General features: G+C 34.8%; 1 protein-coding gene across 3 annotated transcripts; it reads left to right on the forward strand.

Annotated features, from left to right (window-relative positions):
• The first annotated feature begins 15 nt into the window (after window positions 1–15).
• LOC113492610 (b(0,+)-type amino acid transporter 1-like) lies at window positions 16–27489 on the forward strand. 3 transcript variants are annotated; one of them, XM_026870147.1, is made up of 14 exons: window positions 12486–12833; window positions 12906–13137; window positions 19404–19516; window positions 20881–20977; window positions 22008–22109; window positions 22450–22556; window positions 22644–22779; window positions 22956–23081; window positions 23782–23929; window positions 24152–24379; window positions 24553–24649; window positions 24972–25121; window positions 25282–25450; window positions 25540–27489. In XM_026870147.1, exons 2-14 carry the CDS (start codon window positions 13011–13013, stop codon window positions 25605–25607), a joined length of 1668 nt encoding a protein of 555 aa, XP_026725948.1. In that variant the 5' UTR covers window positions 12486–12833; window positions 12906–13010; the 3' UTR covers window positions 25608–27489. The 3 variants fall into 3 exon arrangements, with proteins under 3 accessions (XP_026725950.1, XP_026725948.1, XP_026725951.1); XM_026870149.1 differs by lacking the exons at window positions 12486–12833; window positions 12906–13137 and adding an exon at window positions 16–121; XM_026870150.1 differs by lacking the exons at window positions 12486–12833; window positions 12906–13137 and adding an exon at window positions 18610–18885.
• Window positions 27490–27526: the final 37 nt, after the last annotated feature.

Genomic DNA, 27526 nt, shown 5'->3' on the forward strand with positions numbered 1-27526 from the left:
TAGTTGATCGCTCGTAAAATTCAGTCTTGCTTGTGACATGAAAGGGCGCGATCCTTCACACGTAACACGGTGCTTCGAGCAATGCATCACCATGAACAGCCGCCAGGGAATGCATGTAATGGTGAGTCTTCCATACATTTATTTACTTTTAATTTCAAACAAGGCATCTCTTTCCTTGTATATGAAATTCAGTGGGCGATATACCTGAGTGTTTCACGACAATTTATCGTAGTTGTGTTTCACGATTCCTGGTAGAGGTCTAATTGCACAGGTTATTTTAATGAAAGCCAAAATGTTTTTACTTAGTTACAACTTTTTCATGAAATTATGCAATTTTAAGGCTAAGCTTGAATATAATTTAATTATTTTCAATAAATATCCTGAGTGCCTACATTTTTTTTAATAGTTAATTATAATTTTTCGATAAACAGGAAAATCTCGTTAAATTTTTTGTGTTGCCGTTATACTGCCACTAGGAAATCAGAAAAAGTAAAGAAAAAGGAGATAAAAATAGAGCTAGCACTTAGGTTTTTAAAACTATATCCTTCCTTTTACGATTCCTCTCAATCAGTGGAATCCATTTAAAAAAAGTCTTTCTTAAGAGGGTTTTTGCGAAACTCTCATTATTTTGTCAACTGTAAAGTAATTATAACTTTCAGAATAGGTACTGGTCGATAAGATAAAAATGCATTTTTTTCTGAAACTTTATCTCTATTAAGGTTAAATATTGTAATATTATATTTAGTAACTAAAATGCTACAAAATACTCGTATCAAAACTCCTTTGTATCACGACGGCGTTACATCCTATTTTAAAAGCCGTCAGTCTTCGTTAGTCTTATAAAACAAATTACTCTAAATAAAGGTTCTCGTAGAACTTCAGCGAAGGTCAAAGTCAACCGCAAAGACAGGCATAATAATAAGGAGAGATCATGTTCCGCTATAGATATGAGTTACCTGAAATTGGGACAGACAAACTTACAAATAAATCAATATCTAACGTCGGTCAAGAGATAACCGTGTCCAGTTCAGTGTTTTATGATAGAAAATTAAGTAAAATGGTTTCAAAGAAAGCTAAGAAAGCTGTTTAAACAATCATATGAGACTTTAAAAAGCAACAATTTTCCTAGAGATAGAGATAAAGTGTTGTAAAAAAAAAAATGGTACGGAAAGGGCACACGCAATACATGAAAGAACATGTAATTTTACTGATTCATAAAATTACAAGTTTTAAAATAAACCGATACTTAGAACTTTCGTTTAGTTCTGTGAAAATAGGCCGAAGAGTTATGTTAGTAATCATTCTGGACAGCAAATAGCTATATTCTTACTATAATTTTATGATGATGAAAAATGTTGTGAGGTCGGATGTAGTATCTAATTTTTAATTGCAAATATTATTTACGATTCAGTTTTAATACCTGTCAGCTTTTTGCCTTATTGCAAGTTGTCATGGTATTACTGTGCAAATGGATGTAATTACGACGAAGTCGCGGGCAAAACTTTCCTATAAAGTTGAGGAGTTTGAAAGAACTGGTCATGATGCCTCATTTGCCTAAACAAATTTAAAATATTTTGGGTAATTATTCCTTTGTTACGTTCTCTGTATCTCTCTATTATACTTACTTATGCAGCTCTTACAAAAAGGTAGAGGAAGGTATTTTCCACGGCATGTGTTATTGTCCGTACTCTGTGAAAATAAATAAAAGTTAAATAGCGATATAATAGCGAAAACGCGTCCGAAAAGCTGTTTTCATGAGGTAGAGTTTTCTTAAGGCTAGTCCTAGGCTTCAGCGGTCCTTTTTCAATATCTCTTGTACTAATCACGCTTATTAAGATAAGAATCTGCCTTAAAATAATGTAATATTAATGACCATCTTCAGTATACTGAAGGGCGTGCGAGGTAGAGCTGATGCGAGGTACATTCCTACATTATAGCAGTAACTTATCAGGAAAAGAAAGTGAGAACTTTTTTATAACGTAGTTTTGTTTTCCATTGACAAGACGAAAGAAGAAGGCAGTTGCTCTGGCGCGACAAAATAAATTTTCAGGTCAGACTCTTTTAAATTCACCTATGAAGGCTTATTTCAGGGTTTATAAGGATGTCTGCAATTTATTTGCAGTAAGTAATTGTGACATATAATTTTGTGGTACAGTATTGTAATGACAGCAACTTTTATCAATTGAAAAGGATCCTCACATTATTGGCTCTTCAAATAAATTGACATCGTCTGTCACTCGTTCGTTTTGAGCATCGACATTCCTACGTACGGTGTGGTCATTGCCCCAATTGGTCTGTTGTCATGGTTTTCATTACGATACAATGCTGATTCGTTACGATTATAAATACGGACTGAAAATTTACGATTTTCCTAAATAGGTACTTGATATTTTACCTGTTTTAAGGAATCCGACAATGTACTCGAACCTACGCTTTTCTCGGTATAATAGAAGATAAGATAAAGTGAACACAAAATTAAATGGTCATGAAACTGTCAGTAGATAATAATCTATAAACTATGAATCACTGATATTTTATTGGACAGATTGTAGAGCCATAAATATTGCCTGAATTTATTTCTGAACGGCACAATTTTTATTTTCAATAATTTTCTTGAAAATATCTTATCTAAAAGATATGTTACATATTATATCTTTAAATTCAAGGACATTTGTGCATAAAATTAATGTCGTTACAATTTAAAACTGTTTGCTATCACACAAGCAATGAAACTACTTATTAATAGAGTGTTATGACTAGCGTGATCATAAATGATTTGGTACTTTTATTCGCCGCCTAATAAACAGTACTTATATGTCTGTTGGTCACGTTACAACGGAACCCGAGCCAAATGGGCATCGTCGCTAAATAACAATTATTTATCACTATTGTTTTCATATACATATCGATGTCTCGATCTTTCAATTACACGTGGCTTGGGTATAATGATGAACTTACAGAAAATGGCTAAGCTACGTATTCCAATTTTGCTGAAGAGGTGAAAAATATTGATTACACGGGCGTATTCTGGGTAGGGACTTTGGACATTGTTTTACATAAATTTAGCCAGCACCTCATTTCGTTGGCAATCTATCTCTTTATTTAATGTTTCGAAGGTTTATCCTAGTGACCGCAGCTGTGGATACAAACCATTTCTATTAGATCAGCTATTTAAAGAGGCACGTAGTCCCCATTAAAACCTTTTTCAATCCACTTTCGATGGTTGCTTACGTTTAGGGAAATTGAAGGTCTTATGACCTTGATTTGGTTTTATGCCGAAGTTAAATGTAAGTCTGTCGTATGTTAGTTGTCTCAGGTATACCTAGTGCGCAAAACCGTAAATCTAATTTCCTGTTACCAAAGTCCCCAGCGGCTAATGTCGGGTTTTTCAATCAAACGGTATAGTTATCATTTGGGGGTCATTGAAGTATAAATTTTATTAATATTGCTTTATAATCCTGATAGCTGTTAAAATACCAATTCATCGTAGTAATAAAACATGTAAAGAGCGAGTCGGACTCGCTAAAATGAGGATTCCGTAAAAAGAGTCTAAAAAAATCAGTTGCGTAACAGATGAATTCATACCCACAAATTGTTTGTGGCTGACAAATTTGTGACTATAGAACTGATTAATCTCCATTCTTATTATTAGTATTTGTTGTTATAACGCCAACAGAAATACGAGTATATCATCTGTGAAAATTTCAACTGTCCATCCATCACGGTTCCTGAAAAACGGCCGGTGACGGACAGACAGCGATGTCTCATTAATAGGGACTCGTACACTTCGATATGAAACCCTAAAACCGTAGATAACCAAAATGTATTAATACAAATCAAGCAATAAAATTTACAACTATAATACGTATTGATAAAATTGATAACGATATCAATGCTATGAGGAAGCGTTAGTCAAGCATTAAGGTCGATACAGGATTATATTTCTATTAAAACCTTTTTGTACACATAGTCCCTTGCTAAGGTTAATTTGCCGCTCAATACTCCAAGATAATATAAGGTGTACCCCTAAGCGACTCTACGTAGAGCAGAAAATGTTTATTACGTGTTTCACTTTACTTGGTACTTATGTTATAATAATAAATTCAGTAAATGTCTCTCTGTAAAGTGTCAAGGCCACATTTACTTCCTACTTGTACCTACTTAGTGCTCGTTGGAAACTTGTATCTTTGTTTCATAATCTGTCCATCGGGCTTAGCTCTGTATCTCTGTAAATCTGGAACTGAAGTTGCAAAGGCTTATGAGTATCATGTTGAGACTTATCATACAAATATAAACTTTATGTACAAGAGCTAAGTGGTTCAGTTTTATGTGTGAAGATTTTCTCTTGCATGTGAAGATGTCTTTAGTACGAGAGTAATGTAGAGTCGTTTGATGCGAGCTATTTACAGTTCATTTTTATAGCTTTATTCTGCCACTCTCCTATAATACTAGGCAAAAGACTTCTTCACTATAGATGTTATACGAATACGAATATATAAAAATAAAACAATTTACGAATAATTATGGCTGAATAACGTTTATCGGGTCAGCTAGTACAACCTAAAATTAATATATTCAAAGAAGAGAGGCGTTCTTCATAATTTGAAGTCATTATAAGTATGTATGCTAGTCTTTTGTTTCAATATGAAAGAATTTAAAAAAAAAATGAATAGTTGATTACATTGTAATTTGGAAAAGTAAAATCTTATGTTTTCGTTCGTGTGCCAGTTCGATACCCGTGTGGAATAAAAATTGCAGTCTTTTTGTTTTTTGTCTAGATATTTATATCTAGAAATAACTTGTTAAACTGACCAAGTCAAACAACCAATCTATTTTAAATTTGGGAAAGGGCTATTACTCAAAAATACAAAATGCTATGTTCAGCTGTTTGTAAAACTGAAATCACAAGTCATTAATGAATAGTTCTACGAAAAGCTGTCAGTTGTACATTGAATGTATCTTTTTGCGCTGATACATGGCTGCTACCAACCGCAGTGACCTTGGATGAAGGGCATTCCAATCTCTTAGGTTAGGGTTTACGCGATTGAAATTATTCAAAGTTTTACACAAGAGACGCTATAATTTTAGTTTTCTAATAAATTTACTTCTTCATTTTTTCCTTTTTTTTCATTTTTTTAACTTTCAGTACACGTCCAACGGACTCCAATACTCGAAGACGTTTAAAAGTCATTGTGACGCATGCGTGGAATATATTGATTAGTACCAAGTTGATTTCGCTCTCTTGATGCTCTCAAAGATTCTCCGGTCTATCTAGAAACTTTAAAGTTGAGATAAAATCTTCACAATAAATTACAATAATGGTGAGTCGACCTTGAGTTGGTCGCAGCTCGTTACTAATACTTGTTAGGGTCATGATGTATGAAGCGAGTGTTTCATAGACAATTATTTGCCATAGCGACTCTTTATTAATTGGTTTGAGTATGAACCCTTTATTGTACGAGCGGAAAACTTTGTTACATTAGTAATGAACGCGAAAATACTTGTTTAGAGCGTGGTATTGTTAGTTTTACGAGTTCTAACGCAATGCTTCCAGATAGCAGGCTCATGCTGTAGGCCATGTCACATGACATCGTTCGCAATCTCAGAATAACTGACCGTCGCGTCTAATTATAATACGGATCTCTGTGCTATATATCTCCCCAAATTGAGATGGGCAAGAAGTTTAGAGTATGTAAACCTTATTTAGGATTTTGTGAACGTTGGTTTAAAATCGGCCAGTCGTTTTATAGGATGAAAATACACCCAGTTACAACGGTTTTGATATCAAGTTCAGTAAACGTATGTTTTAAAAGCAGAACAATGCGTATGTAGTTGCATATTATTGCTGTCGTTAGTCCCGTTTTACGGTTGTACCTTGATTTTATAACAAGCGATAATGTAGCTGCTTTCTTTCAATTTCACCTCAGTATCTAAATGTAGTTTCCCTGTATGAGTACACAAATAACATACATAGGTACGTATTGGATGTTGTCATCGATTTTCAGAAGTCTACTTATTCACAAGTTTTAATAAGTGGCTTCTTATCAATGTACAGAACCTAATGATATTTTCCTTATTATTTAGATTTCAAGGAATATGCCTGATATTTAAAAGCCCTGGAATTTTTTCGCTGAACTTTTTATATCTTTTAGAATTTCAGTGATTTCCCTTTGAAAGGAAATTGATTTTGTTTCCCAGTAGAGCACGGCATTTATTGAATTGCGAATTGAATTTCTGTTCTATGACTTCATTTCGTCTCTATCTAGTTTCTCAAGAAAATGTTATTCTGGTTTTATAATAAGCTCTGTAAGTGGCAAGCGGTGAACGTTTTATGCAATAGCAAAATAAATATTTTTGGTTTATGTCGGTGAAAACACCTGGTGACGTAGCTCTAAAAATTTAAGCGTTTAAGCGTAGCCTTAAATAATTTCTCGAAATTGACGACTATTCTAATTTTGAAGTCTTTTTTTAGCGGAAACCATTGGTATCCTAAATTACACGGCCTGTAAAAACAAAAATAGTCGATGAATTTTGGTAAAAAAAACGTAAGGTTTTGCCACTAGCAGTTATCAGTAATTTAATTATTGTACTTCAGAAAGTAATTTTGAATGAGGAATTAAATATACTGCATGTTGACCGGGCCCTGTAATTAGCTTCAACGATCGTGTAGCATATAATATTAATGCTCAGTTATTGCATATGGCGTATGTATTAATATCCTATAATGGAATGTATAGATAGGTACTTAGATCTGCCTAGAATTGATTATTGATGTAGGTTCCGTTTGAAAGTGCTGATTCAATACGTCAATTGTTTTTATTAGCATTAGTCACGTAAACCTGACCAAGCATTTCTAACCAAACAAGAACTTGGAAACTGCAATCATTAAGACGGCACGTGTTACCTGCCTAAATAAGCATGCAGATTTTTGTGAAAATATTGTTAACATTTCTAAACATTTTTTACGCAAATTCCATTCAGCGATCAATTAATTACTGTTGTGGGTTTTACCTTTGACTAATGATTCCATGGTTTTAAGAAAACGTCTTGGAGTAATATTATTATTGTTGTAAAAGCGTGACGGTGCAATACACGGCGTAGAGCGGCATCTCTCTTTCACACCAGTAACAATATTACAGTGCGGCCGATGTAATTTTGCACGCCGGGAAAGAGCTACAAAATATCGATGTCTCTGTTTCAGACAGCTAGCTTGTACAATCTGATCTCGCTCTGACAAACTTTTATCTAATTTCCGAAGTGCCAAGTCACATCGGCGTACTGTACTCTACGATGACAGTAGGATCACAGTTAATTGTAGGAATTCTTGAAGGTATTATTAACTAATTGTTTTGTTAGTACCCTTGAAGGTTTAATTGAAGTTTTTAGCAATACAGAGAGCACAGCCGTCATTCTATAAATGCCATGAATTATTTTAGTGATTGTGATCACGTGCTTTATTTATTTCTTAATTAATTGTTAAACGACAAGCGTATCAAATACAAATCTGAACTTAAAATAGCTTGAACGTTTTACGTCATACTCAAAATACTTACTTAAGGGACGTAGAGTAATGGTTCGAACAATTTTCATTCATTACTTAAGATGTAAAATGGTGTAGATATTTCTTGGTTTAATTAAGTTCTAGAAATTAAGTTCAATGCAGGATTATGCTTATTATTTTATTTTATTTTTATTTTATTTTATTTCAATAGGTACAGATACAGATAACAGATTAATATAGTACAAAAAATAAGAAAAGATCTTCATAACAAACTATGAGTGAACCTGAAATCCGATTACAACTGTACACGACACTTATAATAAACAATGCTTCGTTTTACTAAAAATTAAGGTAACCCTTATGACTAATTAAGGTTAAATTACAACTGAACATAAACAATAAGCCGAATAGCGGTAAGTTAACAATTTGGTGGATTACTAAAGTTACATTTTCTTGTAATGAGAGAGAAAAGATTTGAATGCACTTAATTTATCATGAAAAATATCGGTTTGTGAGCAGATAGCGTTATAGTTCTTACACATTCTATGCAATGGGTTATTCTGAGATACATTGTTGTTGCTTGCAGGAATACTAAACAGTTGTGGAACACGTACAGATCGAGTTGGTGTTTTAATGTATAGTTTTTCAAGAAGGTAGCCATCCATTGAGCCATTCACAATTTTATGAAGGGTGCACAAGTCGCCCATCCATCTCCTACTCTCTAACGTTGCCAAAGAAAAGTTGCGAAGTCTATCAACATAGTCTGGTATTTTACGCCTTAGCCCACATTTAGAGCAGAGAGCTCTAACGAACCGTCTCTGTATTGCCTCTATACGATCTATGTGTGTGTTATAAATTGGTGTCCATATGGGTGAACAGTACTCTAAAATACTTCTTACCAAACAGGAGTATAAGACTATCATAGAGCTCGAATGTTTAAAAGGTTTAGCGGTTCGAAAAATAAACGATAGCATGCGGTGAGCTTTGCTGCATATATTATCATAGTGTGGTCTAAAAGACAAAGAGGAATCAAAAGTTACTCCTAAATCGCGAATTTCCGTGACCCTTTCTATAACAGTGTTATGAATGTAGTAATTGTGATTCAATGTATGTTTTTTCTTTTTGGTAAATGTAATAACCTGACATTTTTTGATGTTTAATGACATGAAATTTCTGTCACACCAGTTTACGATTGTGTTAATATCTGTCTGGAGAAGTTCACAATCTTGGTGATCGGTTATTCGATTAAATATTTTTATATCATCAGCATAAGCTAAGCATTCACATTTAATGCTGTTTAATAAATCATTGACAAATATCAAGAATAAAAGTGGGCCTAGATTTGAGCCCTGAGGCACGCCGGATGTTGCCAAGTATGGAATGGAGTCGTAACCACTAAGTGTAACCAACTGCGAACGATTCAATAAGTAAGACGTGAGCCATCTGTACAAATTTCCATGTATTCCTATGCCTTGAGCTTTTGCAAGTAGTGCTAAATGATCAACGCGGTCAAAGGCTTTAGAGAAATCTGTATAGATCGAGTCCACTTGGGCTTTATAGTTAAAGGATTCGCAGATATAGTTGGTGTAATACAGGAGATTGGAGTTGGTAGAACGGCCTGCAACAAATCCGTGTTGTTTTGGACTCAGCATGTGTTTGAAGTGGCTGTATATGTGTTTGTAAGCATAGCCTTCAAATATTTTAGCAAAACAGTTAAGAACACATATTGGGCGGTAATTTGTGATATCCCCCTGTCCCCGGACTTATGTATCGGCGTAACCTTCGCTATCTTCCATAACTGTGGAAAAATACCTTCTTGCAACGACTTGTTAAAAATTATATGCAGCGGATTGACCAAAGCAGAAGCACACATACGAATAAAAACTGGGGGAATACCATCAAAACCACCATTTTTAGAAAGATCGATTTGTTTAAGCTTATTCAGTAAATCACTCTTTTCTATTTGAAATTCAATAATTGAGAAGTTTGTCTGTTGAGAGTCCGGGAGGTGACTACTTGTTGTGCCAGAGCTATAAACCGAAGAGAAGTATTGTGCAAAAAGGTTAACGGTGTCACAACCTGAGCTGCTAACCTGATCCTGATAATACATGCGACTGGGAACACTATTAGTGACGCGTTTGCTTTTAGTATATCGCCAAAAAGCTTTTATGTTGAGCTTAAGATCATCCTCAATTCGTTCAACATATGTTTTAAAGCATTGACTAGCAAGGATTTTCGCTCTAGCTCTAAGCATCGAAAACATGTCATAATCTCTAGGATTTCTGTATCAGGGGTAACCATGTCACCAATCATTGAAGGATCACGCTAAAACAATTTCTCCTCAACTAGAAACTACCAAAAGCATTTCTTGTAAGTGTATTGTAGTTAGAGAGAAGAAATTCGAAGATCTGCGATTGGAGGCCGTTTTGGTAGAAAATACGACTTTGTTTTGGTTGTCTTGAATCTTAAGAAAATACCATTGATTTACTTAATATCGGTAAAAAAAACGAATGTAACTTTCTTGCTCACTTATAAGATCAAAGTCGGTAGACAAGAATGCTCGTTCCATGGTTGTTTTCAGGATGAAACTTGGAAGGTCGTTTGAAGGGCGTACAGGACGTAGGCGACGCGTTGTCTGAGTTTCAGTGGTAGCTAAGGTTCACTAACCTCTCTCGTCTGACAACAATTTCAAATATCCAAAGTCTACATTACATTTATATATACGCATCGATTGTCACATTTGTAACTTCGTGACGCACAAGTGCTTAAATGTGACACTTTTATTTGTTTTCAGTTTCGCTTTCCGAGTTCGCGTTGAATTCTTTTGAATATTATGTAGTATTATGCTAGCAAACAGATTCCGTAAAATTGACAATCTATTTTCATGAAACGTTTTCGCCCACAAATATAATGATACAGAAATATCAGAGGTCGTATTCAATCGTAACATTATGACAGTTAAATTGATTCGCTATATAAACATTGGTTAAATGCCAAGTTATTTATTCACAAATTATGAATCCGTGCATTATTAACATAATCATTATGCATCTACCTACTTGATAATTAAACTAATTAACGAGCTCGTCATATAAATCGTTGTTGTTGATATTCTGCGACCTTATGAGAATAAGGAGGCTTTCATTCGTATCTATAGAGTCTGTGTTACAGTAATTACCGACTTCTGATAAAAATCTCAGCATTTAATAGATGTGAAAACAGAAGCGTAACTCCCTCGATAGTTCGTGAAAATATAACTGTATGAAGAGAGAACGATTAGAAACATCATAAATAACTTAATTTCGTCATCTATAACAGTTGTTTTAGAGTTTTAAAAGTCTATAGAAAATACTTTTAAGTCAGTTCAGCTGTCAACCATACCTATAAAAACGTTACTTAAAAAGTAGACGATATGATTGCGTACACTACGTTTATTTTTAAAACACATCCTGTCGATACAGCTCAGTTAGATGGCTATTTTATTAATTTGGACGATACATAGTAAATGACAATGATTATTTTCCGTTATAAAACAACTACATCCACTCTATCACTACGCACTAAGGTCTAAAGTTCAACAAAAGTACGTGCTACGAGTGCAGTTTATTTGCGCAGGTCTGCAATAAGACGCATGGCACTCAGCTGGTATTTGTTATAATTGTAACGTGTGCCAAAGAATCGGCAAAATAAGCTTTGTTTCTGTTAAGATTTATATCAACGGCCATTGAATATTTAAAACAGTTCTTTTTTAACGCATAACATTTTAACCTGGGTGCGCTGTCAGACAGATTTAGAGGCTGGGATAAAGCAAAATAAACAGCATTACCAGAAAACATTCATCACGTATTCTAGCGAACATTTATAGAGTATTCGAAATATTTCTCCAAAGTTTATTACCTACGTAATGTTTACGGAGAGATAAAACTGGAGTGATCCTTAAAGATTCCGCGTAGCTTCGTAGGTAAGGTATATGATACTTGGTTATTTGATACTTTCGACTTAATAAGCACTAGCTGTGAATAATGCTTTTTAATTATCTTCATTAAACAAGGCCAATTAAAATGAAATTTTATCTCGAGAACAACCTTATACCGCGACGTCTCTTGAAACGCCGAGCAAGTGAAGCAAGTTTATCTTTTTTTCCCATTTGTTGAAATTGTAACAGGAAATTCATTGAAGTTTATTTTCAAAATAATATTTTGATAGTGAAAAATATAATTTACTGTTCAGTTTCACCTTCAAGTAAATTAATTACTCGCGTGTATATTATAAGCGCCACGTTTCGCTATTGGTTGGTATATTTTTATACGCGAGCGATAAGACTTTTCAATTTATGTGATGATTCGGTGTTGCAGTGAACAAGTGAACACGAATTGCTTGTATTGAATCCTTACAATAGGGTTTATTTGCGTGGCGGACGGGCCGCAATACGCGCACTTTATTGCGTCATCAGCGCCGGGACAGAAACTCAAATGGATTTCTTTCCTTCCAACTTGTTTTTTCACAAACAGAATAATATAAGTATAGCCCAGCACTTCAATATTTGTGTTTTTGTTATCTCATCTTCTTATATTTATTTTAATTCTGTTTTTTTTAACTCTGCGAAAAATGGAATATATACGAACATTTTTACAAGTACAATTTTAAATAGGTATTGTATTTGCCTACAGGACATTACTTTTAAATAGAGTGTACGATATGTACCTACGTATATTCATTAGGCTAATCAATTATATCAGTACTATCATGAATATTTGTACTATCTACTAAATAATATGTAGGAACAAAGTTTATTTATTTAGGTTATCATGAATGGAGCTAAAACAAAAACGTATTGTTTACATAAATGGTCATTATTGTGACACGTACAGAAATGTGGGAACGGCGAGATATCAAATCTCGTGGCCATTGATCGGTGGGCGGGCGCGCGGCGGCGGCGGCGGCAGGGCGGGCGGCGCCCACGTGCTCGCTCGAGCCCGGAATAGACAGTTTGCCCCGAGCAACTGTTCTCAGCTCACATCTCTCTAGCGTCTAAAACTTTTTAAGTTTATACGTCGTTTATTTGTAAAAAATATATTTTTATATCATTTAAATTTTGATTGTCAATTCCAGTTGTGATAATAGTTTAAATTAGTTACAAGTTTGTTAAGTTTCAGTCAATTCAGTGTTTAAAAAAAATTGTAACTTCCTCGTGGTCGTGTACCAAAGGTCGTGTTGTGGACGTAAGCAATATACGTGTTCGTAATAACTGTTCCGTCACATAAGTACGATTGTGTTGTGCGATATCGACTTTGAGATCCGGGCGTGCTACGAATAAGTGCAGTCTCAATCTGTATGACATTGAATTAAGACGCATACACGTAGGTGTGTAACGATTTAGTAATACGTGTTATTTTGAATTTAGAAAACGTTTGGGTTTTGGCTCGGCGAAGTCGCGAGCTGATATAGTCGCAGTGAATAAGCGTCGGCGCCGGCGCCGCGTCGGGAGCTGTCAGGGTGCGCTAGGCGCATGTGCGATGCGATGCGTGACAAACTCGCCGCCCTGCTGCGTAGCTCAGTACATGCGCCCGCGCACACACACAACAACGAAAAGCAGAATGGCACATACGGCCCAGTACTCGTATTCACAGACGAAGGTTTACTATGATTCTATTATATTGTACAGAGTTCAATCATTAGCAACAAAATAAACAACATCTTACTGCACCTTCACTGCATCCTTGTTTAATCTATATAGATGATTATTTCAGATGACACTTACTAAGTTTTATTATCATTTAGTCTGTAGGCTAATGTTATCATTCATCTCCACGCAGGTGTGTAACAAATAATATTTTGAAAAGAGAGCATGAATTGTGTATAAAATTCTTGCAGTATGCTTTGGCTAGCGCCAGCACCTACAATCGAAGTATGTAGAATACTTTGCTAAGAATTCTTGGATCGTGAAATATAATAATATCGTCGATTGTCTCATAATATTTGCAGTGGCAACGTGTTCTAATAAATGGCCTCTAAAATGCCCTCAGAATACGGCTGAGGAGTAAATCGCGCTAACAATAATAACACCCATTATCCCATTTGGATTAAACTTGTATGAATGTGACTAAAAGGTGAATTTTGCTGAGATTTTTCTATACTAACCAACAAAAACATTTATCTCCTAACCAAAACCTGAAGATTACTGCTGTTATTAATTTTCTTACATGTTTACTCTTCTAATAAAATCCCTTTGTTATAGAGCAAACTATCTTTATTTCCAATGCAGCTAAAATTAAGATGTCCTTAACTCCGCTCTTTGAATGACAATTTAATTGACTGTTGAAGTACTTCGGCGGTTTTGTATAAATGCACTTTCTAAGCAATTGTAGGTAATATCAGTTCGTAAATACGTTGTTAAGCACATGACTGGTATCGGCTAATAGTAAAAATTGATTCCCGTAGCAAGCCGACAAGGTCGAAGTTGTTAGCTCATTCGTCATAAATTGATCATTATCATTGACAGCTTTTACTGGCTAGTGTATTGTAGTTTCGCACATAGTAAAATACATAGCTATATAAATGAAAAGGTATTTTATCATTGGATTAATACCTTATACAACCTACGGTTTCCAAACAACAAAGAAGTTGGAATAGATTAAACTTTGTTTGAAGCTATTAATTTGTATGGGGGATTAATTAATTCACACAATAACAGCTGTTATTTGGATGAGAGGTTGGATCCTGTTCAAACTAGGGTCAGTTATTCAAAAAGGATGGATGCCGGACTTTTTTTATGTGTGCAAGACCCTTGCTGGGCGGCACTAAAAACAAAAAGAACTAGTCAGCGTTATCGCCGCTAATCTATGCACTCTTCAAAAGACGGAGAAGCAAAAATACTATTAACAAAACCAACATTGCTAACAAAACTACTGTAATAGGCATGCAGGCTACGCAAAGGTTATAGTGACTCAAAAAGGACAATTAATTTCGTAGAATGATATTGACCTAACAAGTTCAATAGCACTAACTTAATTAGACTTTATTTCCAGCCACTTAATGACTGTCTAGTATACAATTCATGTTAAACTAACAGTTTTGTTGTTGAGATTCAAAGTTTACCCAAACATATAAGTTCATTGCTACGTCGGATCGATTCTTCGTTTATTTCAAATTTATCGTGTCAAATGTAAATATCGAAAGGTCCATTACGCTCTTTAACCACAATTTATAAACATCTAAAGGTGTAGCTAAACCAATCATGCTTATGTTGTGAAGTGAGGAAAAAAATATTGTCACGCCTCTTCTTTTATCGTTTTACCCTAATCATGTAAATATTTGCACAACAAAACTTACTAAATATTTATCGTAAATAATAACACATATAATTTCTTTCATTAACAAATCGCTGTATGAATCACGTTATTTATTTTTTCCTGTTACGATGCAAAGCTCGTGACAGGCCCGCTTTACGTCATACGGGTATTCTGGAGATAAATCTCGGCGTCTATTTTAACTAAAACATTTACTTTACAGTCTAAATCATTGCGAAGTCCAGCTATTTATATGTAAACTAAACAATTTTACAAAGTATCTTAATAAAATATTACCTACGTAGATTTTTATTTCATATTGGTTTGAATATTTCGATTTGAACAACTAAATGTTATAATGTTCTTCGTGGCTCGCATGCACAACTCTGATTTATACAAATTAATGAAGCCGTATTTAAATTCGTTGATTCAGTTCTTGGCTCACAATTAATTGAACGCTTTATAATTGCTGAATAATTTGAGCAACTGAATATTGTAAGGCACTAGAACATAATGCTGTCTAAAGAAAAACAGGGCGTCTGAACATCTGCAGGAAAAGTCGCATTAGAGAGTCGCAAGAGTAGAGTCTTATGTTGAAAGACTCTACCTGAGTATTTAAAGGATGCAGCATACCTATAACTAACTACTTGTATTCATCACACCGTGAGAGCTAACTAATAATTTAAACAAAGCTTTGTTCAAGTTTGCGTAGCAACGCAAATATATTAAATACCTCTACATATTAAACCACTTAGTGTAGCTTAAGTATAGTCACAAAGTATATATTATAATTTCAAGAATGCTACGTAGACACATATAGCTGGGTACCAAGACGATGTCTCAATATACATCGCTTTTATGATGTTAGCTCTTTGCCTTTATGTTATTATAACCTTCGGGATTGGCTACGTGTTTGCGAACCGGAGATTCCAACTTGGACTAATCAGACTTTTGCTTCGAATGTTGCTCTACTTTGGGAAATACGTGTATAATTTTATTTTTCGTAATAAATTACAGGGTTTTTTATATTGATATAATGCATTAGCTCCAATTAACTTTTAAAAATACCTCTAATGTGTTTGCTAAGGAAAACGTTAATAGAAATTGAGCATTTATTAGCTGTATTGTGTGATGTAACGCCTAAAACGAGAAATTGTATTATTATTAGAATTTCGAAACATATTCTTGAATGAAATGAGGTAAATCATACAATAGGTAGTTAGCTACTACTGGTGTACGTGATGCTCTGCACACCGTGTGTTTTGGTTACACTGTGTCCGGTGTGTCATGTGATACAACTGTATGCGTCATCAGAATGGAAACTCGAACTTGAGTTAGCAGAATCTGAGACACGAACTACATGTTATAAATGTATAATTCGACATCTTGTTAAACGGTTACTTGCTATTTAGGTCGACTCTATTATAAAACCTCATTTGCAAAAAAAGTCCCATAATTAAGTTTCCAACTAGTTTCTCAGTGGCATGCCTGCCATAGGCATTTACGTAAATTTACAATTTAGAAAATGATAATCAAAAATGCATGTGCTGTTATTTTCCAAATTTTCCGATATCCTTTCGGCATATCAATCAATAAAATCCAACATTGACTGTATCTGTTTACGTATCGGAAACGATTATGTAGAAGTATTACGAACAGTACAATTGTGTTTTCGAGATATCAAGTGTGGAGTGGTCTGTAGACATCGACACATTAATCGTCTCTCCATAATACCATTAGATTAGATTAAAATGAATCAGAAGTGTGTCTTGCGTCATATTGTATACAAGTTACGTTCCGTAGTGGTTTATGCGGTCCACATGCGGTATAACCCTGCATGCGCCGAGAGGACGTTTTCCTGTCCTTAATAAAAGTCTTGGCATGATGAAACCCAATCATTATAATAACTGAAATTGGCAAAGCGCTTAATGTTCCGCATGTCATTGTATTAGTTTTTATTGCTTTAAATCTGTCCTTTATTTTATTTCAAATTACGTCTGAAGAAATTTCGATACAATACCGATGTATTTTCACTATAGGCAATAAGTGACTGGTATAATATGTCTAGCACGTGTATGATATTGGCAGTTTGCTTCATAAATCAATACCAAATAGGCGCCCTTGAATCGATTTTTTATTTCAGTTTTAATCAACTTGACATTTATTGTTCACTGAAACAACAATCAATTTTGGTTGCATGTGTATTGTATGTGTCGTGTGTCAGAATGCAACGTGTCCGATTCGTGGAAATTCCCACTATTTTATTTATTTTTGTAAATATTGCATGAATATTTTGTGGTGATACGGTATCATGTAAGTACCAAATAGGGGTAGGAGAGAGAAGCTATATTAAACGTTAAGTCACGCTTTAAATTGCTAAGACAATGTGACATTGAAAAGGTCACATTGGGATTAGCTTGAATTAAACCTTCAATCCGGTACACACCAAATCCAGATGGTTGAACACAAGGAGAGCAAAATAAATCACATGTAAAAAAACACATAGGCGAAGAAATGGTAACATTTGTAACTATTAAAAATAGAAGTGAAAAGAAACCATGAAATTGTTTAAATTAGTTTACATCATTTAAGTTTTATTTCATCTCAACACATAATGATCTACGTAACAATACTAGTCTCATTAACCCTGATTGAGTGGGCATTTTGGCAAGTATTTCTGTGATTCTGATATTTGCAGAAAATTTATATCGCGATTGTGACATCAATGGGTGTGTCGCTGAAATTACAAGTCTTAGCGTTAGAAATTTCGTTTATATTCGAAGGTCTGTAATTCATTCTATTTTGATCAAGTAATTTCGAAATACGTGGTAACTGCGTATTGTTATTTTATATTAGGTGTTTCTGATTGCGTGCCAGCTTCTTAGTTTTATAATACCAAGTGTTTTGTTTTAATAACGTAACAATAACATTAGACGACAGTTGAAGTCTCAATTTAATTTCGGCATCCACGTTTAAAGTAAAAACAAATTGATTGTTGAGAATAAACTGTTCTTTAGTAAGTTTCCGCTCGAACTATCGTTAAAAACAACGTTGTAAGTAATTATAGAACTTTGTAGCGACACCAATACGAATTTATATCTGTATTGAGGCTCTTCGTGATTTTCTTCTACATGGAATTTAAAAATCTGAAGCTACGATTTTACATTTAGATAATCACCGAAATTAGCATGCTAAGTCAACGGAACTTTCAAGATTGCATGAATGATGTGTGATCATGATACTGCAAAATTATGCTAACGATAATTTTCAGAAAAAAAAATAAAACAAGGTGAGAGATAATTGTTGTTGATATCAATAAAAGTCTGGCTCCTTGAAAAATTTACACGGCAAGCATAGGTTGAAAATCTCTAAAGACACCTTTCAACAATTAATTATTAAACAAAAATAATCAATTCGTGGCAACAAGAGGCTACGGACCGAAACTTACGGCATTTGTTTCTTTGTCGTAGCTCCAAATTAAAAAACGAAGTCGACTCGTAATTACCAGGTGCCAGTTGTCCAAAAATATTAAATTGACTTGGTTATATTTAGGTAACAATAATAACTTATTCATTATAACAGTTCAGTCACTAGGGAAATAATAACTTTACACAAAGTAAATGTCGTTCCATTACTTTAATAGAATTGCTTACTGTTGAAGTTGAATGGGCTATAAATGCATGGTAAATAATTAAAATGAGTTATAGACAGACTATGAGTTATGTAAGTTGTTTTTAATTATAACAGGACATTTGTTACCGGCGAATTTGCGTATAAGGGGTTTTACTCCGCGATTTGAATTCTATTTATCTTCCTTAAGTGGTGTTACGAAGTGAGTTTTGTGTCATCGTTCACCGCATAATAATATGTACATTTGCAAAATACAACAGTTTATCGCAAATAGTCCTTCAAGTATAACGTGTGGACGGAGTGCCGTGTAGTGATAATAAAACTCCGATTTTCTATCTTTAAATTTTAAAGTTTAGTGTATTTTTTTTTATGCTTTGATTATAATCTAATTTACTATCAACAAATAATAAAACGGTTTTAAATAACGCGTTTATGAATTTTAAATGGGTGCTAAAGAGAAAAATGGTACATATCCTGTGATATTTTTCATATCATTATTTTTGTTCTGTGTAACTCGATTTCGGTTATTTTATTATTAGTGAAAACATGGTGATTTTCCAAATTACTTATTGGCTGCTAACTTTATTAATTGCTTTTTGTTTAATATTTCTTGATTTTAGTTTATCATGTTACATATTTTATTTCATAATGCTCAAGTTTAATATTTTCTCCGTCTGTTTTAATTCTATTACGCACGAGAATCGATCACTTTTCTACTTATTAATTTTCTAATTAATCGATCAATGTTATTTAAAACTTGAGTCATTGTTTTCAAATCTCGAATCAATAAAAAAAACCTTTTTTTTAACTATAACTTTCGTTTATTAAATTGTTAAACACTCTTTAGACTTGATTTTCATCTCATTCTAAAGAGGAACGGAAGGATAAAGGCAAAGAACAGAGGCTATGACCCCTGTGTCTGTTTGAAGAATAAAAAAAGTAATTTCATATTTTTCTTAAATCTCTTATTTTTTGTTGTACAGGGAGCGCACGCGAAGGCGGACTGGTATGGCGCGGGTGCTCAGCAGCAGAGTGCGACGCAGAAGACGGCGCGGCGGGTGCGCTCGCCGACGGCAACTCCAACCCAGGAGACAAGGTAAACAAGACTAAAAATCAAGGCCGAAAGGTTTATTTAAAATGGGCCACATACAATGATTATTCTAGTTAGATTCTGGTTGGTTATAAAACGTCAGTCCTATGGAGAATAACCAACAATGATCTTTATAAATATCAATCCCTATGAATAGTACGATTACGATTTTCCTGCACCATCAGGCAGTGAAACTGTTGTTCTTATGATGGAAATGATATAGTACGCTGCTCTACCATAGCGTTGTTTAGCTACAAGACTCTGCTTTGTAATCTTTCACTACTTGGATTAGCACGAAGTTTATTATAGAGCCTTTATTAATTATCACTTCCTAAAACGTTAATCTAAACATCGAACCAACAATGAGTGTACATAAGACTATGTCGATTTGGTACTCAAAAATATTTGGCCCTTTAACAAAAAACTCGAGAGAATGAACTTAGCTCATGTGGGTTATGGGTATACCAAGTAATAACAAATGAGGGTTCATCAAAATAGCATTGTGAAGAATGAAGTGTCATGACATGATGAGAAAGAAAACCCGGAGCATTTAGATGATGAATAGGAAGGATTTGTAAAAGAAAGAAAAATTTGCAATAAAGGAGGGAAGGGAGAAAATATCGAAAAGATTGATCGATAAATCCTGCTTATAACCTTTTTATCGTTATTAAAACTGTAATGATCTTAACTTCCACTTTTATGTAGAAATTGATTTCAAAATAGACCCCAGTCGTTTCATAAATTGTATATTCCAACGTTGTATATTCCCTGGGAATATATTTACTGAGGTTTTATTAGAAATATTAAATCTTTTGGAAAGAGAAAATCCTATATGCAAACGTCTCCGAGGAAGACCTTATTGTTGAGAGCAATGGAAAATTCAATATGGCTTTAACTGTTTGCTTAGTAGGTACTTTTGTGTTGAAGGCAATTCCCTTATCGACTGACAAAGAATATGATTTTAAAATTAAATACTTATGTAGTTAGCGATAGGGCTTAAATTTGAATTACATTTCTTATTGGTTTAATTTCAGGATAGGCTTTCATCTTTTTTAGTCGGTGTCTATTTCTATATTTCTTAGCTTTACTTTTTTACATTGTACCATGACTGAAAATTGACCAACCAACTTTTTGATTGCAAAAGAGTCCATGAAGATACGTGTTGCACTTCATAGTTTGTGATGCTATCCATTTGAGGCCATGTTTAGCAAAAATAAGAACAAAATAACTCTGCAATACCAACATGAACCTGAAAATGTCAATCACCAAATAAAATCAGTCCCAACCAGCACAATTCCGTAACATTTCAAATCCCTGCCTACCAAATCTGTCCAGTTTATGATATCGTTTTGTTTTATTGGATTACACAGTTGGAGGGGTCGGACGCAGCTCCGGACGACCCTGTTCACCTCAAGAGACGGGTGGGACTCTTCAGTGGGGTGGCTCTAATCGTCGGCACTATGATTGGTATGACGTCATCATTCACCTTTACCTTTAGTTAAGGACGAATTCAATGAAGTTAACTGACCGTTATTGCGTATCACTGTGACAGTCGGGCGTTGTTTTAGTCACGTTTAAATTTTGCAATTAGATTAAATAAATGCAGTAGCTACGTGAAAAAAAAGGTAGCCAATAAAAGCTTTAATAGTTATTATTAAAAGAACATTAACAAAAAACGGTAGCATAGACACGTAATCACTGTACCGTTGTTTATCTTGAAATCATTTCATTATATATCAATCACTCGAATGAACTACGTCAGAATACACACCTAATTGGCCGCTGCTAAAAATCTGCATCTGGCTGAAGATAAACATCTACTTACGCAAGCTACGTCACACATTAATTCTAATCAAAATAGCATACAAAATTACTTCCTGTAAAATCCCGTAGCATTAAATTTTCTTAGAGTGTTGAGATATATGTATTTGAATATTTCCTGCTTATTTTTACCTTTATCGCTTTCATCCGTTTAACACATAATTATTAGCTAAACGAAAGACATTCCAAACTTGAACTTTATTTTATTTTCGTTCTAACTTTCCAATAGAGTAGAGAATGTATGACACAGATTTTTCAATGAGAGGAAGCTACTTCGTAGTGTTAGTTAGGATTCGGGCCAGCCATCCGTCATTACTAGAAAAAACAATTTTAAGCCCGCACGTCAACACCTAGCTATATCACTGAGATGTGCCAAGCGCTACGAGTAAACTCACGTGCACGTAGCCGGCTAGTGGGCTACACTTCTCGTAATGACGTAAAGTTCAAATTCTTGCCTTGCAGAATGAAAAGGTATTTTACCATTTTGGAACTGGGAGTCAATAAAACTAAAAATTTGTAGCATTACATTACAATTTTCATTTTTGTCATTTAAATATGTCTGTTTTTAGACTCTGTAGCATCGTAGCTTTCATCTCTGTTGTATGTTCTCTTTGTTGTTACGTAAGATTAAAGATTTTTCGGCCATAACTAAACATATATAAACTCTTTTTTCCAGGTTCAGGAATATTCGTCTCGCCCTCTGGGCTTCTGGAGCGCACAGGCTCAGTGGGCATAAGCTTCATCATATGGATGGCATGTGGCCTGCTTTCATTGCTTGGTAAGTAACACGAGTCACTAACGAGTCACGTGAAACTCGCTCATGATGTACTTCAATCATCAATTGGTTAACTGCTACAACAAGCACTTGTGTGTCGATCGGCAAATTTAATAAAATTGATTGATGAGATCGCTTATTAATAGAACAGTTTTTTATGTAGACGTTGTAATCATTTCTGCTGCCATATACAATTGTAACTATACGAACTATATTTGTGTCACTGAATTTTATAGATCGTTGACTTTGCATGCTAAAGTAGGGAATCGGAAATGTCTAGCTTTATGAATTACAAGTAATATTAATTATATAATAATATTAAAAAAAACATTGTGTTCTTTAGGAGCGCTGGCGTACGCGGAGTTGGGAACAATGAACACGTCATCAGGCGCTGAATACGCCTATTTCATGGATGCTTTCGGAGGACCTCCAGCGTTTTTGTTTTCATGGGTAAATAACATCAAACATTCTATCATAAATAGAGTCGATGTAAATAACGATTTTGTATGGACTCATTTGGAAATTTGCTTGTTCCAGGTCTCGACATTAGTACTGAAGCCGTCACAGATGGCTATAATATGTCTGAGCTTCGCAAAATACGCCGTGGAGCCGTTCGTGTCGGAATGTGAACCTCCACACAGTCTCGTCAAACTTGTCGCGGTCATTTCTATTGGTACGTCTAATAATAACTGAAATGATGAACAGCGTGCATGATTATGAATCGAAATTGACCAATTCAATTGATAGGTATATAACTTTATACCTACCTCAACTGCCGATTAGGGTCAATTAAATGTCAACTGCTGGAAGCCATAAATACACAACTTATTTATAACGTTTCTTTTACAGTGATGATATTAGCAGTTAATTGCTACAGCGTCAATTTAGCCACAAACGTTCAGAACATCTTCACTGCAGCTAAGCTGGTGGCAATAGCTATCATCGTGGGAGGTGGAGCTTATAAGTTAGCATTAGGTATACATTTTATAAAATATATTTGGTTTTATAACCATCAATTATCATCGCATACGAAACCTGATTATTGTAATTTGACTAAATATCTTGGAATTCTAAAATTGTCTAATTTTCCTGCTCCCTAACAATTATCATGATAATATTAAGACATCATTCCGTCACAAATGCTAATACTAACGGTTATTGCGTAATACACATTTGACTCATAATTATATTTATGTATCTATGACCTATATTTTGAAGAAGAAATGCGTAGTATCTCCGGATTTAGAGACAAAGTGCAGACTTGAGTGACGGAAAGTGTAGCTATATTTTAAGTCGCTTTCGGTACTATGCTTGGAAAAAATAGTCTTTCCTCGGGGAAAAAGCCAAATAGTTTACACGGGGTATACAAAATTTATTTCGGTAGACCTTTTCACTTTCGGCAGACCTCTTAATTTCCATAGAAATGGATAGTTTTTACAACAGTCGTACGCATTTCTGTGACACCCTGTATAAGGGAGTAGGTACCATTCTTGCTTAAGTTTTGTTAATATATCGTAATTAGCTACATAATAGTTAGTAACGGTTAGAGTGGCTCAACGATTAAAACACGAAATCATCTCATTGATAACCCTAACTTCATTAGTAGCCTTTAATATCATAATGGGTTGTAATTTTTTGTATAAAAACTGACGGTTGGTTGTTCGATATGGTGCAGGTAATACGCGACATTTACAGGAGCCCAACTTCGCAAGTAGCACCGCGACGCTTGGCAACATTGCCACAGCGTTCTACACCGGCTTGTGGGCATATGACGGTTGGAATAACCTGAACTACGTCACTGAGGAAATTAAAAATCCATCCAAGTAAGTGCTATAATTCACAGGGGCTAAGGTACAGTCGATACTTAGGTTATATTGTGTAACACTTATCTAGTATTATCATTTATAATTATAATTGCTTCTTCATTTAGCTGAAAATTAAGCTGTCACCTTTGCCTTGTAGTTGAATGCTTTAGAAGATATGGCTACTAAAAGCGACCTCAACGGAAATCCTAATTTAATATGTTGTCTTTACTATAATTCCAGAAATTTGCCTCTGAGCATAATAATCGGCATTCCGTTGGTAACGCTGTGCTACGCGCTGGTGAATGTGTCGTACCTGGCCGTGATGTCGGTCAGCGAGATGGCGGACAGTGAGGCTGTGGCAGTCACATTCGGCAACCGGCTGCTCGGACCCTTGGCTTGGCTCATGCCGCTAGCTGTCACTATATCAACGTTCGGATCAGCGAATGGCACGCTGTTTGTTGCGGGAAGGTACTGTGGTATTTTTGTAACTAATAGATCTTCAACTACGAAACAACAAGGGCTTAAAGAACAAGCCTTAAATCCCAAAGCTATCTTTCTTAACGTATCTCGGTGTAAGCACAAGCCATCTTTATAAGTATGTTGATTGAAATTATCTAACTAAACATACCTTTTATTTCCAGATTATGCTTCGCAGCGTCACGAGAAGGCCATTTGCTGGATATTCTATCTTATGTCCATGTTCGCCGCTTCACGCCGGCTCCTGGATTGATATTCCACGTAAGTACTGATCTACGAACGATAGCAAACACAAGTCTGTGGGCCTACCCATACCTCTTAGAGTATTATTGTTGCGGCTGTGGAAGCGTGATAGCGTTACAAAACTACCCAAACATAACTCTAAGATGACGAGGGCTCTTTAATGGAGGGATTAAATCCTTGTGTAGTGAGAGTTTCACAAATAATCAAGTCACATACACAAGACACAGATTCGGGAACAGCATTCGTGGATCATACAAATATTTGTGACTCCGCGACCCTTCATACCACTCAGCTATCGGTATTCGTAAAGCGCTTGACTAATGAGATCTTTTCCTTTCAGTCTCTGATAGCGGTGGCCATGGTATTGTATGGGACAATCGACTCGCTGATTGACTTCTTTTCGTTCACTGCGTGGATCTTCTACGGCGGCGCTATGCTGGCATTGATCGTCATGAGGCGTACTAAGCCTCATGCACCCAGGCCCTACAAGGTATTAAGGCATTAGTAACCTATTTTTATTTAACCGTGTCGTTTTGTGCCGTCGTACTTCTACAACTGCAACCATTCACCGTACCATATGTGATAGCAGTAATCTTGTGTATTTCCGCATTCAGTTTATGTATGAAACTACAAGTATACTCATTTTGTAGGTGCCGATAATAATACCGTACGTGGTGTTGGTGGTGTCGACGTACTTGGTGGTGGCTCCGATCGTGGACAAGCCGCAGTGGGAGTACTTGTACGCCACCGCCTTCATCTTCGCCGGGCTCTTGGTCTACATACCGTTTGTCAAGTGGGGCTATTCATTGCCGTTCATGGGTAAGATTTACTATAAAGATGATGATGCATCATACCTACTGATTGATAAGAAGAGAAATTGTTCAGAGATATTCTTTTTGTTGTTTCAGATAAGATAACAGTTTTCCTGCAGATGGTGCTGGAGGTAGTGCCAACTTCAACAACATTCGAGTACTAAGAGTATAAGTCAGAGCTGGACTATAAAAAGCAATTGTGACAAAATTACTCGTCGATTTATGTACCATATCTAAGTATTATTTGGATTTGTACTGTTATCTACTTTAGGTTCTATTTCACCAAGCCCCAACAAGGTTGAAGATAATAATTCGTCAAAAGCAAGATTATTAGAACGATTTTACGGAGGCGGTGTTTTAGTACCTTTTTTTAATATTATATAATTTTTTGACTGATAGGTATGTTCCTTATCCAAAATTATTGCCCACAATATTGTGTATATGCAAAAACTTACTGTTTTATTGTGTAACATTAATGACTTAAAAATTACATGGTATTTTGATGTTGTTGCAGCGTAAAGCTTTTTACACTTTTGTTTTTGGAGTTTATGAGGTATTGTTGTACATTGTGAAATATAGGTATTTGGTATTAATGCAGTGTTTAAAGATGTGAAAGCCAAAAGGCAATATTTTTTGCTACATGTAGGTAGGAAAGACATCGTTCATTTCATTAGTTTGCACGAATCATTCCTATGGGGACATGCATTTCGAGGTGTTAGTACTGCACCATGTTGCTGTTGGAAGTTACATCGTAATTATTGCAATAATAATGAATAGGTGATGCGAAAGGTGAGAATCAAATAAAAAGTTGCATATTTTTCTGATAAGTAAAAAAGCTACGGTAGGCACCTCAGTACCTACAGTCAATTGCTTTCATTTTTTTTTAACGTAACACATGATTTTATATGTTTTCGATAAAACTGCTACTAACTCATCTTTATACAATCTTTTGATTTAGAAAATAACATCTTATATTTTTTAATATTTTTCTGCAAATTGTATTTATGAAGCCCTCCCATGATTCTCATCTTTCACATTAAGAGTAGGTAGAACGTGGTAGTCAGTGATCTCGATAAGACTCAATCCCTATTCGCATCACTATGAGTGACTGTGCTAAACTCATAGTTGGTAGATCATCCATTCATTAATAGCGAATAACGTAGGTAGCAATGTGTTTTATTTTGATAATATACATATTCAATTAATCGGTTTGCATTAAGTGTAATAGTTACAAGGGATAAATAGTTTTGTCGCCACTATTTATGTATGTAGGATACAGAATAACTTACAAGAGTTATTATTATATATTATAATATTACAATCTGTACAATCAATAATTACTGTGTTACTAAGTTTACTACGTCAATGATTTCTTGTAGACCTATATCGCTGTAGGACGTTGGTCGAAAAGACATGATCTTGACATAGGCAAACTATCTGATTCTAACCGTTAACGTAATCTCATTGTCAGGCGGATATCTTATCCCTTTTGAAAGACTAAAGTGTGTATAACAATAGTTTTTAAAAATGTTTCAATGGTTGATGTTCGCGACCGGTAAAATTTGGTCCTATCATTCCTTACCGGGGCGAACGATACCATCGACTTGTTACTGAAGATATTTTTATATTTAATGATGGTATAATAAGTAACTACGTATTTGATTTTTATTAATTTATCGTTTAAAGAGATCTTACATTTTAGGTAGATTAAAATTAGAAATTGTTTTAAGGAAGCTAATTTCAGTATATTGCCTAATTGTTTGTTCTATCGTATCAGTTAACAGTTTGGACATTTTTAAGAGTACATAATTTTTATAGGTATTGAATAAGCAAAAACGGGCACACAGAAAGTACACACCTAACGATGTGATATTGTTATGGGTAAAAGCTAATGGTTTTATTTTGTGTACAGAAAATATCATAAAATGCATACCTATACTTACATAATATAAATATGTGTGTACTTATCTCTGAAAGAGATCAGAATTATTTATTGTTATATACTACCATTGAAATGAAATTTTAAATAAAGACAAAACAAACTAATTCGCCTTTCTATTCAACCTACCAATTCCTTTACATT

This window comes from Trichoplusia ni, chromosome 4 (genome assembly GCF_003590095.1).
Source record: "Trichoplusia ni isolate ovarian cell line Hi5 chromosome 4, tn1, whole genome shotgun sequence".
Lineage (NCBI taxonomy): Eukaryota > Metazoa > Arthropoda > Insecta > Lepidoptera > Noctuidae > Trichoplusia > Trichoplusia ni.